At 45.7% G+C, this 13,599-nt stretch overlaps 1 protein-coding gene and 1 pseudogene across 1 annotated transcript; both read left to right on the top strand.

The window, feature by feature from the left end:
* Positions 1-993: 993 nt before the first annotated feature.
* On the top strand, positions 994-2,900 carry LOC147324172 (uncharacterized; annotated as a pseudogene).
* Positions 2,901-10,115: 7,215 nt separating this feature from the next.
* On the top strand, positions 10,116-12,651 carry LOC147324171 (D(1)-like dopamine receptor). Its single transcript, XM_086304859.1, has one exon. The coding sequence runs from the start codon at positions 10,976-10,978 to the stop codon at positions 12,299-12,301; it is 1,326 nt and encodes a 441-aa protein (XP_086160985.1). The 5' UTR covers positions 10,116-10,975; the 3' UTR covers positions 12,302-12,651.
* Positions 12,652-13,599: the final 948 nt, after the last annotated feature.

The raw sequence follows: 13,599 nt of genomic DNA, 5'->3' as shown, positions 1-13,599 counted from the left end.
AGGCAAGCAAAAAAAAAAAAAAAAGTTCAAAATGTGTTAATCAATCTCGTGTGGCTGAACGCCACTTGTCCCTCTAAGAAGTTGGACTCGGACCGCACGGGGTCGAGTAACTAGTTAGCATGTCGGAGTCTCGTTCGTTATTGGAATTAACCAGACAAATCGCTCCACCAACTAAGAACGGCCATGCACCACCACCCACAGGCAGCACGGTGGCACGGTGGTTAGCACTGTTGCCGCACAGCAAGAAGGTCCTGAGTTCAATTCCACCATCAGACCAGGGTCTTTCTGTGTGGAGTTTGCATGTTCTCCCCGTGTTTGCGTGGGTTCTCTCCGGGTCCTCCGGCTTCCTCCCACCGTCCAAAGACATGCAGCTTGTGGGGATAGGTTAATTGGATAATTCAAATTGCCACTAGGTATGAATGTGAGTGTGAATGGTTGTGTGTCCCTATGTGTTAGCCCTGCGACAGACTGGCGACCTGTCCAGGGTGTACCCCGCCTTTCGCCCTATGACAGCTGGGATAGGCTCCAGCGCCCCCCGCGACCCTGAAAAGGATAAGCGGAAGCGAATGGATGGATGGATGTGTTAATCACATAAATTGTAATTTTCTCTGTAGCACTTCATGGATTTCATAAGCAAACACCTTAGTTGTTCACACAAAGCATAAAGATAAAAAACAATATATACAGTGTTATCTTCATTTTAGATGTTAAAAAGTATTTGCGGCTCCCAGTGTTTTCGTGGAAACTGGGTCCAAATGGCTCTTTTGGTGTGAAAGGTTGCTGACCCCTGGTATATATGTATGATTTGTATCACCTTCATGTTTCCCTCTCACCAGATAACCAAACCGACATCATGACCAGCAGCTTTACAGCTGTGGCTCCAGCAAACATCAGCTGATAGTAGAAATTAATATTAAATATATTATGAAATCTTTGCTCTCGCTTCATCTTTTTGCTCTTTAAATGCTTTGCTTCTTTTATTGATTTTTATGCTGATTTTTTCCCTTTTTTCTATATGAGCTTACCTGCGATAGCTTCTGGACACTTATAGATCATTAGGACTAAAGTGTTCTTAACAGAAACAGCAACATTTTTATAGTTACCTTATCCTCAGCGCTCCGTGTGTCTGTGGCCTAGACACAGCTGAAGCCTGATTACAGCGTCTGGGCACCGAGCAGCCTCAATAGCCTGGAAAGGTGCTAACCGCTAGGCTAACTAGCAACAAGATGCCTTCCCTCTCCACAGATGACTACCACAGCCTCCTGCAGAAGATTGCAGTACTGGAGACAAAAATTCATCGCTTAGAAGTAAACGTGGAGGTAAATTGACTGTGTGGAAATGAAACAACCTTGCCTTTGATTCAAAACAATGGCGATGAGCAAGCTAGTGCACAGCTAAGGAGCACGGATAACATGACCAAGAAAGTAGACTTTGTGCACTATTATAAATCCACAAGCGATAATCCCCCCTTGGACTGTCTTGTTGCAAAACCAAGACATAAATCCTGTCTCCTGGAAGGGGGAGGACGTATCACGGGCAGAGCACAGCGAGCTGAAATCTCTGAAACCGACTGGCCTTCACTTCCTACGAGACAGAGAAGCTCTTCTACCCCTGTATACAAGTGGAAACAGGATTGGACAACCGTGAATAGGAAGGTTAACAACAAACCTTCAAAACAACTGAATGTGAAACTGCAGAACAGATTTGCTCCACTATCAAAGGACCCTGGATCTATATCGGGCAACCATCCATCTAAAAGTAGCGAAGTAAGGTCTGAAAATCTGTTGAAAAGTGAAAGGCCACAGGGAAAGCTAAAGGCTAGGCCTGAAACTCTGATTGTGGGTGACTCTGCCGTAAAGGATGTACAAAGGATGTGCGGTAAGAACACTAAAGTCCTCTGCTTTCCTAAGGATATGGTCAACAACCTGAAGGAGAGAATTCTTCAAATTGCAGATGAATATCCAACTGTGACAAACATTGTTCTGCATACAGGGTCAAATGATGTGTCCAAACGACAGTCGGAGGTTCTGAAACGGGACTTTACTGGATTATTAAATACTGTAAACTCTCTGAATGCAGCTGTATTCATCAGTGGACCTGTACCGCCCGTCAGAGGAGGAGACGAGAGAGTCAGCAGGTTGTTTACACTGAATAAATGGCTTATATCAGCATGTGCTGACCACTCAGTGCATTTTATCAACAACTTTAATATTTTTTGGGAACGCAGGCATCAGTTTAAAGCAAAGGGATTTAATTTTAACAAGTCAGGGGTGAAACTGTTCACCTCCAACTTGTTTTATTCCATACGTCATCCATCTGTGCATGGTGCCAAGGCTGAGATAAACGAGGAGTTATCTCATAAAGAGGAACAAACAGTACTCCAAGAACAGACAAAGCCCAGCAGAAACCTTGAGGAGGAGCTCCATCTGCCCCCACCCGGGAAGAGCCTCAGAAAGGAGAGACATCTGAGGCAAGAAGAGGGGTCCCTATTTGCCTCCAACTCTCTCAACAACACCAACGACCAGGACCAGGGACCACGATCTTCCCCAGTCCCCCAAACCCCTGACAGGCCATCACCCTCCTCCCCCTCCCTTTCTCCCTCCTCCCCACACCTGAAATTCACTGAAGAGATGATGGAGCGGGTCAATGCTGGGCTCAGATCTACCCCCCGGCCCAATCCCTTTTTGTCCCCCATAAACCCCCCACCAAAGCAGTCAAAGGTTCGCCATCGAGCCCCACCCTCAGAGCAATAGAAGTCACATTGCTCAGCCTCGCCCCCCTTAGTTCCTCCTTACCACCTTCATGCTCTGTCTCCGCAGTCTGATGTGTGGAGGGTCCGGGCTGCGAGGATTATGGCAGTGGTGACTTTTCCCAGGAGAAGCTGGGACCCTGTTTACTAGAAGGTTTTAAAATCTCTGTACTTTTAGGTGACAGAAGGAGACATGTGGCCTGGTCAAAACACAGAGAGCTGCACTCTAAAAGATCTTTAAATATAGTAAACATACCTTGTGTGCCACAGACTGCTCCCAAACATGAGGGGACAAGTAATGCCTCTAAAACACTTAAGTTGGCTTTATTAAATGTTAGATCTTTAGCTGGGAAAACATTTTTAATTAATATCTGTGAAGGTTCTCAGTCATCCAGGTCATCGTAGTCAAAGGAGCTTGCAAAGAAAAGCGTCTGGACTTCTTTAAGTTGCTTGAAGACGTTTCACCTCTCATCCGAGAAGCTTCTTCAGTTCTAAGGTCAAATGGTGGAGAGTCCCAGACCTTAGAACTGAAGAAGCTTCTCGGATGAGAGGTGAAACGTCTTCAAGTAACTTAAAGAAGTCCAGACATTTTTAATTAATGATTTAATCACTGAGCACAGCCTTGATTTTATGTTTTTCACTGAAACTTGGTTGGACCAAAGTAACAGTGGAGCTGTTCTCATCAAGACGACCCCTCCTAACTACAGTTTTATCAGTGAGGCCAGGGTGAGCAGGAGAGGAGGAGGGGTTGCTGTCTTATTTAATGAATCATTTCAATGTAAGCAGCTATCTCCTGGAAGTTTTCAGTCTTTTGAATATGTGGCTTTACAGCTGAAGGCCCCATCCAAAGTTGTGTTTCTTAATGTTTACAGGCCTCCCAAATACTGCACAGACTTTTTTAATGACCTCAGTGAACTGCTGTCTGTGATCTGTGTTGATTTCGACTGTGTAATTATTGTTGGGGATTTTAACATCCATGTGGACAACCCTCAGGACAAAGGGACTAAAGACCTGAGTAACACTCTGGGCAACTTTGGGCTGACTCAGCATGTAACAGAGGCCACACATAATAGAGGACACACTCTTGACCTACTGATCTCCAAGAGCCTGAGCATTTCAAACATTACTGTGTCTGATGTGGGCCTGTCTGATCATTACTGTGTTTTCTTTGAAAGTAAAATAATAATAATAATAATAATAATGGATTGGATTTATATAGCGATTTTCAAGGCACCCAAAGCGCTTTACAATGCCAATATTCATTCACGCTCACATTCATGGAGGCAAGCTACAGTTGTAGCCACAGCTGCCCTGGGGCAGACTGACAGAAGCGAGGCTGCCATATCACGCCATCGGCCCCTCTGGCCAACACCAGTAGGCGGTAGGGTAAAGTGTCTTGCCCAGGGACACAACGACCAGGACAGAGAGTCCAGGGATCGAACCGGCGACCTTCCGGTTACAGATGCGCTTCCCAAGCTCCTGCGCCACAGTCGCCCCGTAAAATCTCAGCCCACACAAATATATCAACAGCAGTGATCACAAAACTGTGTATAACTGAAGACAGTAGTGAGATCTTTAACCAGGTCTTCCCATTAACACCTGACCTGTCCAGAGGGTCAGTCAATGAGCTCGTCAATAGCTTCAATGCAAAAATGTTAAATGTAATGGATACTATTGCTCCCATTAAGGTGAAGGTTATCTCTGGAAGGAAAAAGTCTCCATGGAGAAACTCCACACTAGTGAAAAATGAAGAGTGTAGGAAAGCTGAGCGCAGATGGAGAAAAACAAACCTCCAGGTTCATTATGACAATTATAAAGAGAAACTTCACAATTATAATTTACAACTGAGGAGTGCAAGGAGGTCCTACTTCTCTGACATCATCACCAAAAGCAGCCATAATGCTCGGGTCTTATTTTCTACAGTTGACAGGCTAACAAACCCTCCTGTGCCAGTGGCAGCTGAACGTCGACCATGGCCTGCAATGACTTTGCCAAATTCTTCACAGAAAAAAATACAAAAGATTAAACAAGCAATTGGTACATCAACAGCAGATCCAGAATACAGTGGGGCAAAAAAGTATTTAGTCAGCCACCGATTGTGCAAGTTCCCCCACCTACAATGATGACAGAGGTTAGTAATTTGCACCAGAGGTACACTTCAACTGTGAGAGACAGAATGTGAAAAAAAAAAAAAAAAAAAAAAAAAAAAAAAAAAATCCATGAATCCACATGGTAGGATTTGTAAAGAATTTATTCGTAAATCAGGGTGGAAAATAAGTATTTGGTCAATAACAAAAATACAACTCAATACTTTGTAACATAACCTTTGTTGGCAATAACAGAGGTCAAACGTTTACTATAGGTCTTTACCAGGTTTGCACACACAGTAGCTGGTATTTTGGCCCATTCCTCCATGCAGATCTTCTCGAGAGCAGTGATGTTTTGGGGCTGTCGCCGAGCAACGCGGACTTTCAACTCCCGCCACAGATTTTCTATGGGGTTGAGGTCTGGAGACTGGCTAGGCCACTCCAGGACTTTCAAATGCTTCTTACGGAGCCACTCCTTTGTTGCCTGGGCGGTGTGTTTTGGATCATTGTCATGTTGGAAGACCCAGCCTCGTTTCATCTTCAAAGTTCTCACTGATGGAAGGAGGTTTTGGCTCAAAATCTCACGATACATGGCCCCATTCATTCTGTCCTTAACACGGATCAGTCGTCCTGTCCCCTTGGCAGAAAAACAGCCCCATAGCATGATGTTTCCACCCCCATGCTTCACAGTAGGTATGGTGTTCTTGGGATGCAACTCAGTATTCTTCGTCCTCCAAACACGACGAGTTGAGTTTATACCAAAAAGTTCTACTTTGGTTTCATCTGACCACATGACATTCTCCCAATCCTCTGCTGTATCATCCATGTGCTCTCTGGCAAACTTCAGACGGGCCTGGACATGCACTGGCTTCAGCAGCGGAACACGTCTGGCACTGCGGGATTTGATTCCCTGCCGTTGTAGTGTGTTACTGATGGTGACCTGTGTTACTTTGGTCCCAGCTCTCTGCAGGTCATTCACCAGGTCCCCCCGTGTGGTTCTGGGATCTTTGCGCACCGTTCTCATGATCATTTTGACCCCACGGGATGAGATCTTGCGTGGAGCCCCAGATCGAGGGAGATTATCAGTGGTCTTGTATGTCTTCCATTTTCTGATGATTGCTCCCACAGTTGATTTTTTCACACCAAGCTGCTTGCCTATTGTAGATTCACTCTTCCCAGTCTGGTGCAGGTCTACAATACTTTTCCTGGTGTCCTTCGAAAGCTCTTTGGTCTTGGCCATGGCGGAGTTTGGAGTCTGACTGTTTGAGGCTGTGGACAGGTGTCTTTTATACAGATGATGAGTTCAAACAGGTGCCATTCATACAGGTAACGAGTGGGGGACAGAAAAGCGTCTTACAGAAGACGTTACAGGTCTGTGAGAGCCAGAGATTTTCCATGTTTGAGGTGACCAAATACTTATTTTCCACCCTGATTTACGAATAAATTCTTTACAAATCCTACCATGTGAATTCATGGATCACTGTTGCCAAAGTGCTTGCTCATAGGGGGTCATATGATTGTTGGGTTTTTCTCTGTATCTATGAGGCCTTGAGGCAACTTTTGTTGTGATTTGGTGCTATTTAAATAAAATTGAATTGAATAGAAAAACACATTAAGACAATAACAAAGTCAGCTTACTATCACCTCAAGAATATTTCAAGGATAAAAGATCTGATGTCTCAACAGGACCTGGAAAAACTAGTCCATGCATTCATCTTTAGTAGGCTTGACTACTGTAACAGCATCTTTACAGGTCTACCTAAAAAAAAAAAAAAAAAAAAAATATCAGTCAGACAACTACAGCTCATTCAGAACTCTGCTGCTCGAGTCCTCACTAAGACCAAAAAAGTGGACCACATCAGTCCAGCTCTGAGGTCTTTACACTGGCTGCCTGTCCGTCAGAGGATAGACTTTAAAGTCCTGATGCTGGTCTATAAAGCTCTGAATGGTTAAGGACCAAAATACATCAGTGACCTCCTGACCCAGTATGAACCTTCAAGATCCCTCAGGTCGTCTGGATCCGGTCTTTTATCAGTTCCCAGAGTCAGAACCAGACACGGAGAAGCTGCATTCAGCTTTTATGCTCCTTATATCTGGAACAAACTCCCAGAAAGCCTCAGATCAGCTGAAACACTCAGTTTATTTAAATCCAGGTTGAAGACTCACCTGTTCTCAGCTGCATTTGAATAAAGCACCAAATCCACACTTTTAAGCTTAAATTTCAAAACTTACATTTTAACTACTGATTTTATCTATTTCTGATTTTATATACTGTTTTGTTTGTTTGTTAATTAGTTGGTTTGTTTGATTGTTTTAATCAATTTAAATCATGCTTTTTACTTGTTTTTGTTTCTAATGTCTCTGTAAAGCACTTTGAATCACCTTGTTGTTGAATTGTGCTATACAAATAAACTTGCCTTGCCTAACAACAGCTGATCAAGCTTAAACGTGCTGCTGTTTAGCGCGACATCGCTGGTTTCCTCTTTCTGGCACAAAGTGGGCGATAAACAAACAAGAGAGAGAAGCTGATTAGCTGATCATTGATCAGTTTCATGATTGAAGTAGCAACAAGAGAGGGAGGGGGGAGGATGAGAGAAGAAGAAGCAGCTGCAGCGTAAACACAGAATAACTCCAGCTTTGTGTCTTTTTTCCATTCCAGCTGAAGTCCGGGACAAACTGTTCCTTTTCTCCTCAAATGAAATGCATAATATTTTCTCTGAATATGGGACGATTACATTTTTTAAGGAGCCGTTGACAACTCTACGAATCTTATGAATAAAATAAAGTTCACTATCAGTAACATCATAGCACCCACAGCTGTATAGAAACTCTGTCATGCTAGCTAGCACGCAGTACAAGTTAACTGACTGTAAAAAGTCAGCACAACGAAAATGAACTAAACGTGGTTTATATCTGACCCAGATAGACTGCAAGTCATAACTTCTTACCTGGAGTTCAGTTCACAGCCTCGGGGCTCTGCTCCTCCTGCCTCCCGTTTCCCCTCATCCACCTGCTGGCCTCTGTGGAAGCTCCGCCACAGCCACCACCAAACAACAGTTGTTTTTACACATCGGCCAGCATCTGGCCAATCCACCACCTTTGATTGTTTCTGCCATTACAAGGAAGAAAAAACACACACACCCCACCATCGGCCCACCGAGCAAATGCCCGGTATGCCTGATGACCAGCTATGGTCGCACCATCAGGTGGCACGCGTGTACAGGGTTGCCGACCCCTGCAGTCCAGTATATAGAGACACGAGACGACGAGGCTCCAGTTACAGCAGTGCAAGTAAACAAACAATAACTATAAGAAGAGTAAGGAAATAAATATACACTTTAGGATCAATAATGATAATAGGATCAAGGGTAAAGGGATCAATAACAATTTAAAATTTACAGTTTGACGATTTAAAATCTCACACACAATATTTCATTCATAATGTTGTAAATCCAAGCCCATCAAGTATTCATAATCTGAATCCTGGGTTGTGCGAAATCCCAGAAATAAACCTTAGACAAACTGAACCTGTGAACTAAGGTGTAGGTCTGTTAGTTTATGTTGTGGTGATCCTCGGGTTGGGGGATGGGTGTTCATACTGGAGTGCAAAATTAAAAACATATGGAAGATGGACAAGAAAAGTTCAAAGCCATCAGGTGCTCAGTTTAGAAAAAATAGAAGAGGAGGAGAAACGAGCAAAAGATGCAGATAAATAGATGTGTGATTGGATAATGGCAGGTCATCCTGAACCAATCAGAGTCAGAATACTTTATTAATCCCTAAGGAAATTATGTGGGTTACAGTTGCTCCAAGAAGAAATGGTAAAAATAGTAACAGACTAAACTCCAAACATGTATGAAATAGCACTAATATATACAGATCACTCAATTATAAATATCAAGGATTAACAGAGGTGATTGACGAGAATATTCCAGAGCAGAAAAGAGCGTGTGTAAAAAGGATGTAACTATTGCAGTGTTTACAGTGTGTTCGATGGAGGAGTTGTACAGGGAGACGGCCACGGGCAGGAATTACTTCCGGTGTCCTTCAGTGGTGCTCTTTGGTGACCTCAGTCTCTCACTGAGCGTGCTCCTGTGACTAGTCAGTACGTCATGGAGTGGGTGGGAGGTGTTCTCCATGATTGTCCTTATCTTGGACAACATCGGCCTCTCAGACACCACCCTAACAGAGTCCAGCTCCATCCCCACAACATTACTGGCCTTGTGGATCAGTTTATGGAGTCTGTTGGCATCTGTGACCCTCAACCACTCATAGCACTGACCACAGAGATACAACAAGAAAACATTAATTAGCAGGGATAGTGGAAACGTCTGTTTACGTTTGTAAGCCACTTGGCTATGATAGTAAACAGTAGACACTGATGTAGCCAACTGAATCTTTTGGACTGTTTCCAGCACAATATTAATTAATCATTGTCAATTTGTCTTTTTCTCATTGTACAACGAATTATGATTGAGGGAGGGTTCACCCAGGGCGCCAAACAGGCTAGGACCGCCACTGCCCAGGACTCCCAGAAACCTGACAGCATCACAGGAAACATGAAGCCAGGCTGTGATGGTGACGTGTGTCCACCAGAGGGCAGAGTTTCACTGCCTTTGAGGCACCTGAGCTTTGAAGGAAAGAAAGACACCTGACAGCTTCAGTGACGTCACCAAAGTCTTAAAAACTGAACACGTGATCATGTTTCGAGCTTCTGTTTTCTTCCTAATATCTGGATAATTAATTGATAACTAATCTATTGACCGCGTGTTACTGGTGGCCCATCAGAGGTGTTCACATCTATATTTCATATCGTTTTCTTTTATGACAGAGGTTAAAGTTCAGCTTACGTCTCATCGCAGACTCAGTGTCCCACGTTTTATTATTATGGTGCTGATTATTAACAACAACCCAAAAATGGCAATAAAGGAAGAAAAAACATGCTTCAGAATTCAGCCTCTGTACATGCAAAATATTTAAATGGCTTTTATATGTAAATGAAAAACGAATAAAAGAACGAACAACACGAGTTTATAACGTATCCTTTTAATTATCGCGCCCACAAAAATATATGAATGAAACGAAACCTGTAAGTTAATTTTTCTTTGTCTGGTACGATAAACTTTTTTTCTATAATCCGCTGATGATGTTTTATTTTAAAACCATAGTTTTTTTTTAAAGAACTCTTATAAACGCCGGAGGTCACCGAGAGCAGCTGGAAAAGCAGTTTTATTTATAAGGTTCTGTGAGGCGAAGACTAAAGCTGTGCAGGACCGAGAGCGACACACAGCGAGGAAGTCTCAACAAACTGTTTCACGACCTGCAGGCAGGAAAGCTCAGTTCAGACTCACCTTCATCAAACGTGCGGCTCCGTGAGTGCGCTCGCTCTGCAGCAGCGAGGATCTGCACCTCCTCACTCCGAGGAGCTCTTCTCTGAAAGCAGCTGCTGTGGATCCGCATCAGACACACCTGAACTTGAAGAAAAAACGGGAAACCTTCAGATTTCTGTCAAAGAAACCAACACAGAACTTAATTACTGCTCCAGCTGATCCCCGGGGGAAGTCGCGGGTCCATTAAAGGTAACGCAGACGGACACCTGAGAGACCCTGACAGGCACAGACAGGTGTGCGCAGCAGCAGCAGGGGTTCCGGGCCCGGCTAGAGTGTCTGTGGCTCTCTGCAGCTACCCTCCCACAGTGGGACACACACGTCGGGTCGGCTGGTGCTTCTGTCTACCTGTTAGCCCTGCGACGGGTGGAGACATGTCCAGATGGTGCCTGGGTCTGCTCCTGAGAACCGGATCACTCGTTAATGAAACTGCTGTTTCCAAAGTTTGTTAACAGTGGGTGGAAGTGTTTGTTTCTCCCGTGACCTGTTAACACGAGAGCAGACGTCTTTGGCACATTAAAAACATAAAGAAACTGAAGCAAACGAACTCGGCGTGAACTTTCCACGCTTCGGTTCAGATATTTCACTTCAGCCTGGAGGTGATTTTGTTTCGGGGTTGTTGTTTTTTTGGTTGTTCTTTTACAGACCGAATCATTTGAAGTGTGCGTTTCACGTGCGCTATATATAAGTGTTGAAGAGCTCTGAGCTCGCGTGGATTCAGTATACCTCAGGGAGGGACAGTCCAAGTGTCCATGGAGACTTTCTACAACCACACGCGGAACCAGCGGCAGGACCAGAGCCAGCACCCAGTGGTCACGGCGGCAGCGGACAACCCCGCGCACGGGAGTGACCTCAGCCTCCGCGCGCTCACCGGATGCGTCCTGTGCGTCCTGATCGTGTCCACGCTGCTGGGGAACGCGCTGGTGTGCGCCGCCGTCATCAAGTTCCGCCACCTTCGCTCCAAAGTCACCAACGCCTTCGTCATCTCTCTGGCCGTGTCCGACCTGTTCGTGGCCTTGCTAGTGATGCCGTGGAGGGCCGTGTCCGAGGTGGCCGGCGTCTGGCTGTTCGGCCGCTTCTGCGACACGTGGGTGGCGTTCGACATCATGTGCTCCACGGCCTCTATCCTCCACCTGTGCATCATCAGCATGGACCGCTACTGGGCCATCTCCAGCCCGTTCCGCTACGAGCGCAGGATGACGCGCAGGTTCGCGTGCGTGATGATCGGTGTGGCGTGGACGCTGTCTGTACTCATCTCCTTCATTCCCGTGCAGCTCAACTGGCACCGCGCGGGCGCGCAGAACGCCACGGACCCGGGGGACTGCAACGCGAGCCTGAATCGCACCTATGCCATCTCCTCTTCCCTCATCAGCTTCTACATCCCCGTGCTCATCATGGTGGGCACGTACACGCGCATCTTCCGCATCGCGCGCACGCAGATCCGGCGGATCTCGTCGCTAGAAAGGGGCTGCCGCGCTGTGCACCGGCGGGCCCGCGCCTCCGCGCACGAGGAGAGCTCTCTGAAGACTTCCTTCCGCCGCGAGACCAAAGTGCTGAAGACGCTGTCGGTCATCATGGGCGTGTTCGTGTTCTGCTGGCTGCCGTTCTTCGTGCTCAACTGCATGGTTCCCTTCTGCCGCCTGGAGCGCCTGGGCGCGCCGCCCTGCGTCAGCGACACCACGTTCAGCGTGTTCGTGTGGTTCGGCTGGGCCAACTCGTCCCTGAACCCGGTCATCTACGCCTTCAACGCAGACTTCCGGAAGGCCTTCTCCACCATCCTGGGCTGCAGCCGCTACTGCGCCACCTCGGCGGTGGAGGCGGTGGACTTCAGTAACGAGCTGGCGTCCCACCACGACACCACCCTGCAGAAGGAGGTGTGCGCTGCGCCGACAGAGCTCGAGCGCGACTTCGATAAAGTTTCGGCCACTTCCGTTGATTCCAGGAACCGCCGGAACTTGCTGCTGCCCGCCATCCTGCGGCACGAGTGCGAGGCCGAGATCTCTCTGGACATGATGCCCTTTGGACACGATGCACCGGCAGACTGTTACGTGATACCCGGTCAAGTCCAGGACCTGTGAGCAGGATTGACCTTTGACCTTCTGCTTGTGACTTTAAATGAGGGGATTTTTTTCCTGTTGTCGGGTCATTTAAGTGTGGATGATTTTTCCATCAAACATTTGAGAGGATGTAAAAAAAATGGATACTCATCATTATCATCATCATCCCGACTTCAGATTGAAGGCAGGAGGTCGTCCTGTGTTTGTCACTGAGCTCTGTTATGCTCATTCCCAATATTCCAACATCTGGACATAAAAACAGATGACAGAGTTTGTCCGAGTCACTGGAACGCCTTACCATTTCCTGTTAACGCTCTTTATACATTAAACTCTTTGCTTGAGACTCACTTCGTCTCTTTCATTTGGACCAAATCTCCACAGTTTTGGTTCCTCTGGTACTTTCCCCACCACCACGTGAAGCTCGAGAAGATCCGACTAAAAGCACAAATCCAAAATGATCCATTGAGTCAAACAGGCAGTTGTGTGTTTGTCAAATGTCATTTGTTGGAATTCTGCTCAAATCTGAATTTTAAAAACAAACCTCATCCTGCTTTATGATCACTGAGTTTATCTTCTAAATCCTGATTTCAGTGTTAAAGTTCATGATTGATCACACAGACTAACAACTAATCAGTTGTTGCTACCACGACATGATGACAAATACTTTTACTGATATATTTGGTGTCCAGTATTCGGACACTGCATGGACCCATTCGTGGCTCTGATGACGTGTTTATGGCTCAAGAGTTGGGAGTTCGCCTTGTAATCGGAAGGTTGCCGGTTCGAGCCCCGGCTCAGACAGTCTTTGTCGTTGTGCCCTTAGGCAAGACACTTCACCCGTTGCCTACTGGTGGTGGTCAGAGGGCCCGGTGGCGCCAGTGTCCGGCAGCCTCGCCTCTGTCAGTGCGCCCCAGGGTGGCTGTGGCTACATGTAGCTGCCATCACCAGTGTGTGAATGTGTGGATGACTGGATATGTAAAGCTTTGGGGTCCTTAGGGACTAGAAAAAGCGCTGTACAAATACAGGCCATTTATGTGTTACAGCCCACGCAGGGAGATCAGGGATTTTTGTAATGAAATAAGTGAAACAGACACAATTTATATGTTCGTGACTTTTTTTCCCTCTTGTTATAGCAAAAAATAAATAAATAATAATAAAAAAAAAAAAAAAAAAAAAAAAAAAAACACACCCAACAGTCATAAACAATCTTTAAAATAATTCATCCTTTACGTCAGCACTGTAAAAACAAGATTTTTCTGTCACCGAGTTTTCAGTTTATAGTAAAATGTAAAATTGTGTTTACAGCACCGCTCACAGGC

The sequence above is a fragment of the Aulonocara sp. 'chitande type north' Nkhata Bay genome, linkage group LG8 (assembly GCF_057382095.1).
Source record: "Aulonocara sp. 'chitande type north' Nkhata Bay isolate Kocher_YH1m ecotype deep benthic linkage group LG8, A_spYH_male_GT1.1, whole genome shotgun sequence".
Classification (NCBI taxonomy): domain Eukaryota; kingdom Metazoa; phylum Chordata; class Actinopteri; order Cichliformes; family Cichlidae; genus Aulonocara; species Aulonocara sp. 'chitande type north' Nkhata Bay.
The sequence above is the reverse complement of the archived record's forward strand: the minus strand, read 5'-3'. Positions and strand labels throughout refer to the sequence as shown.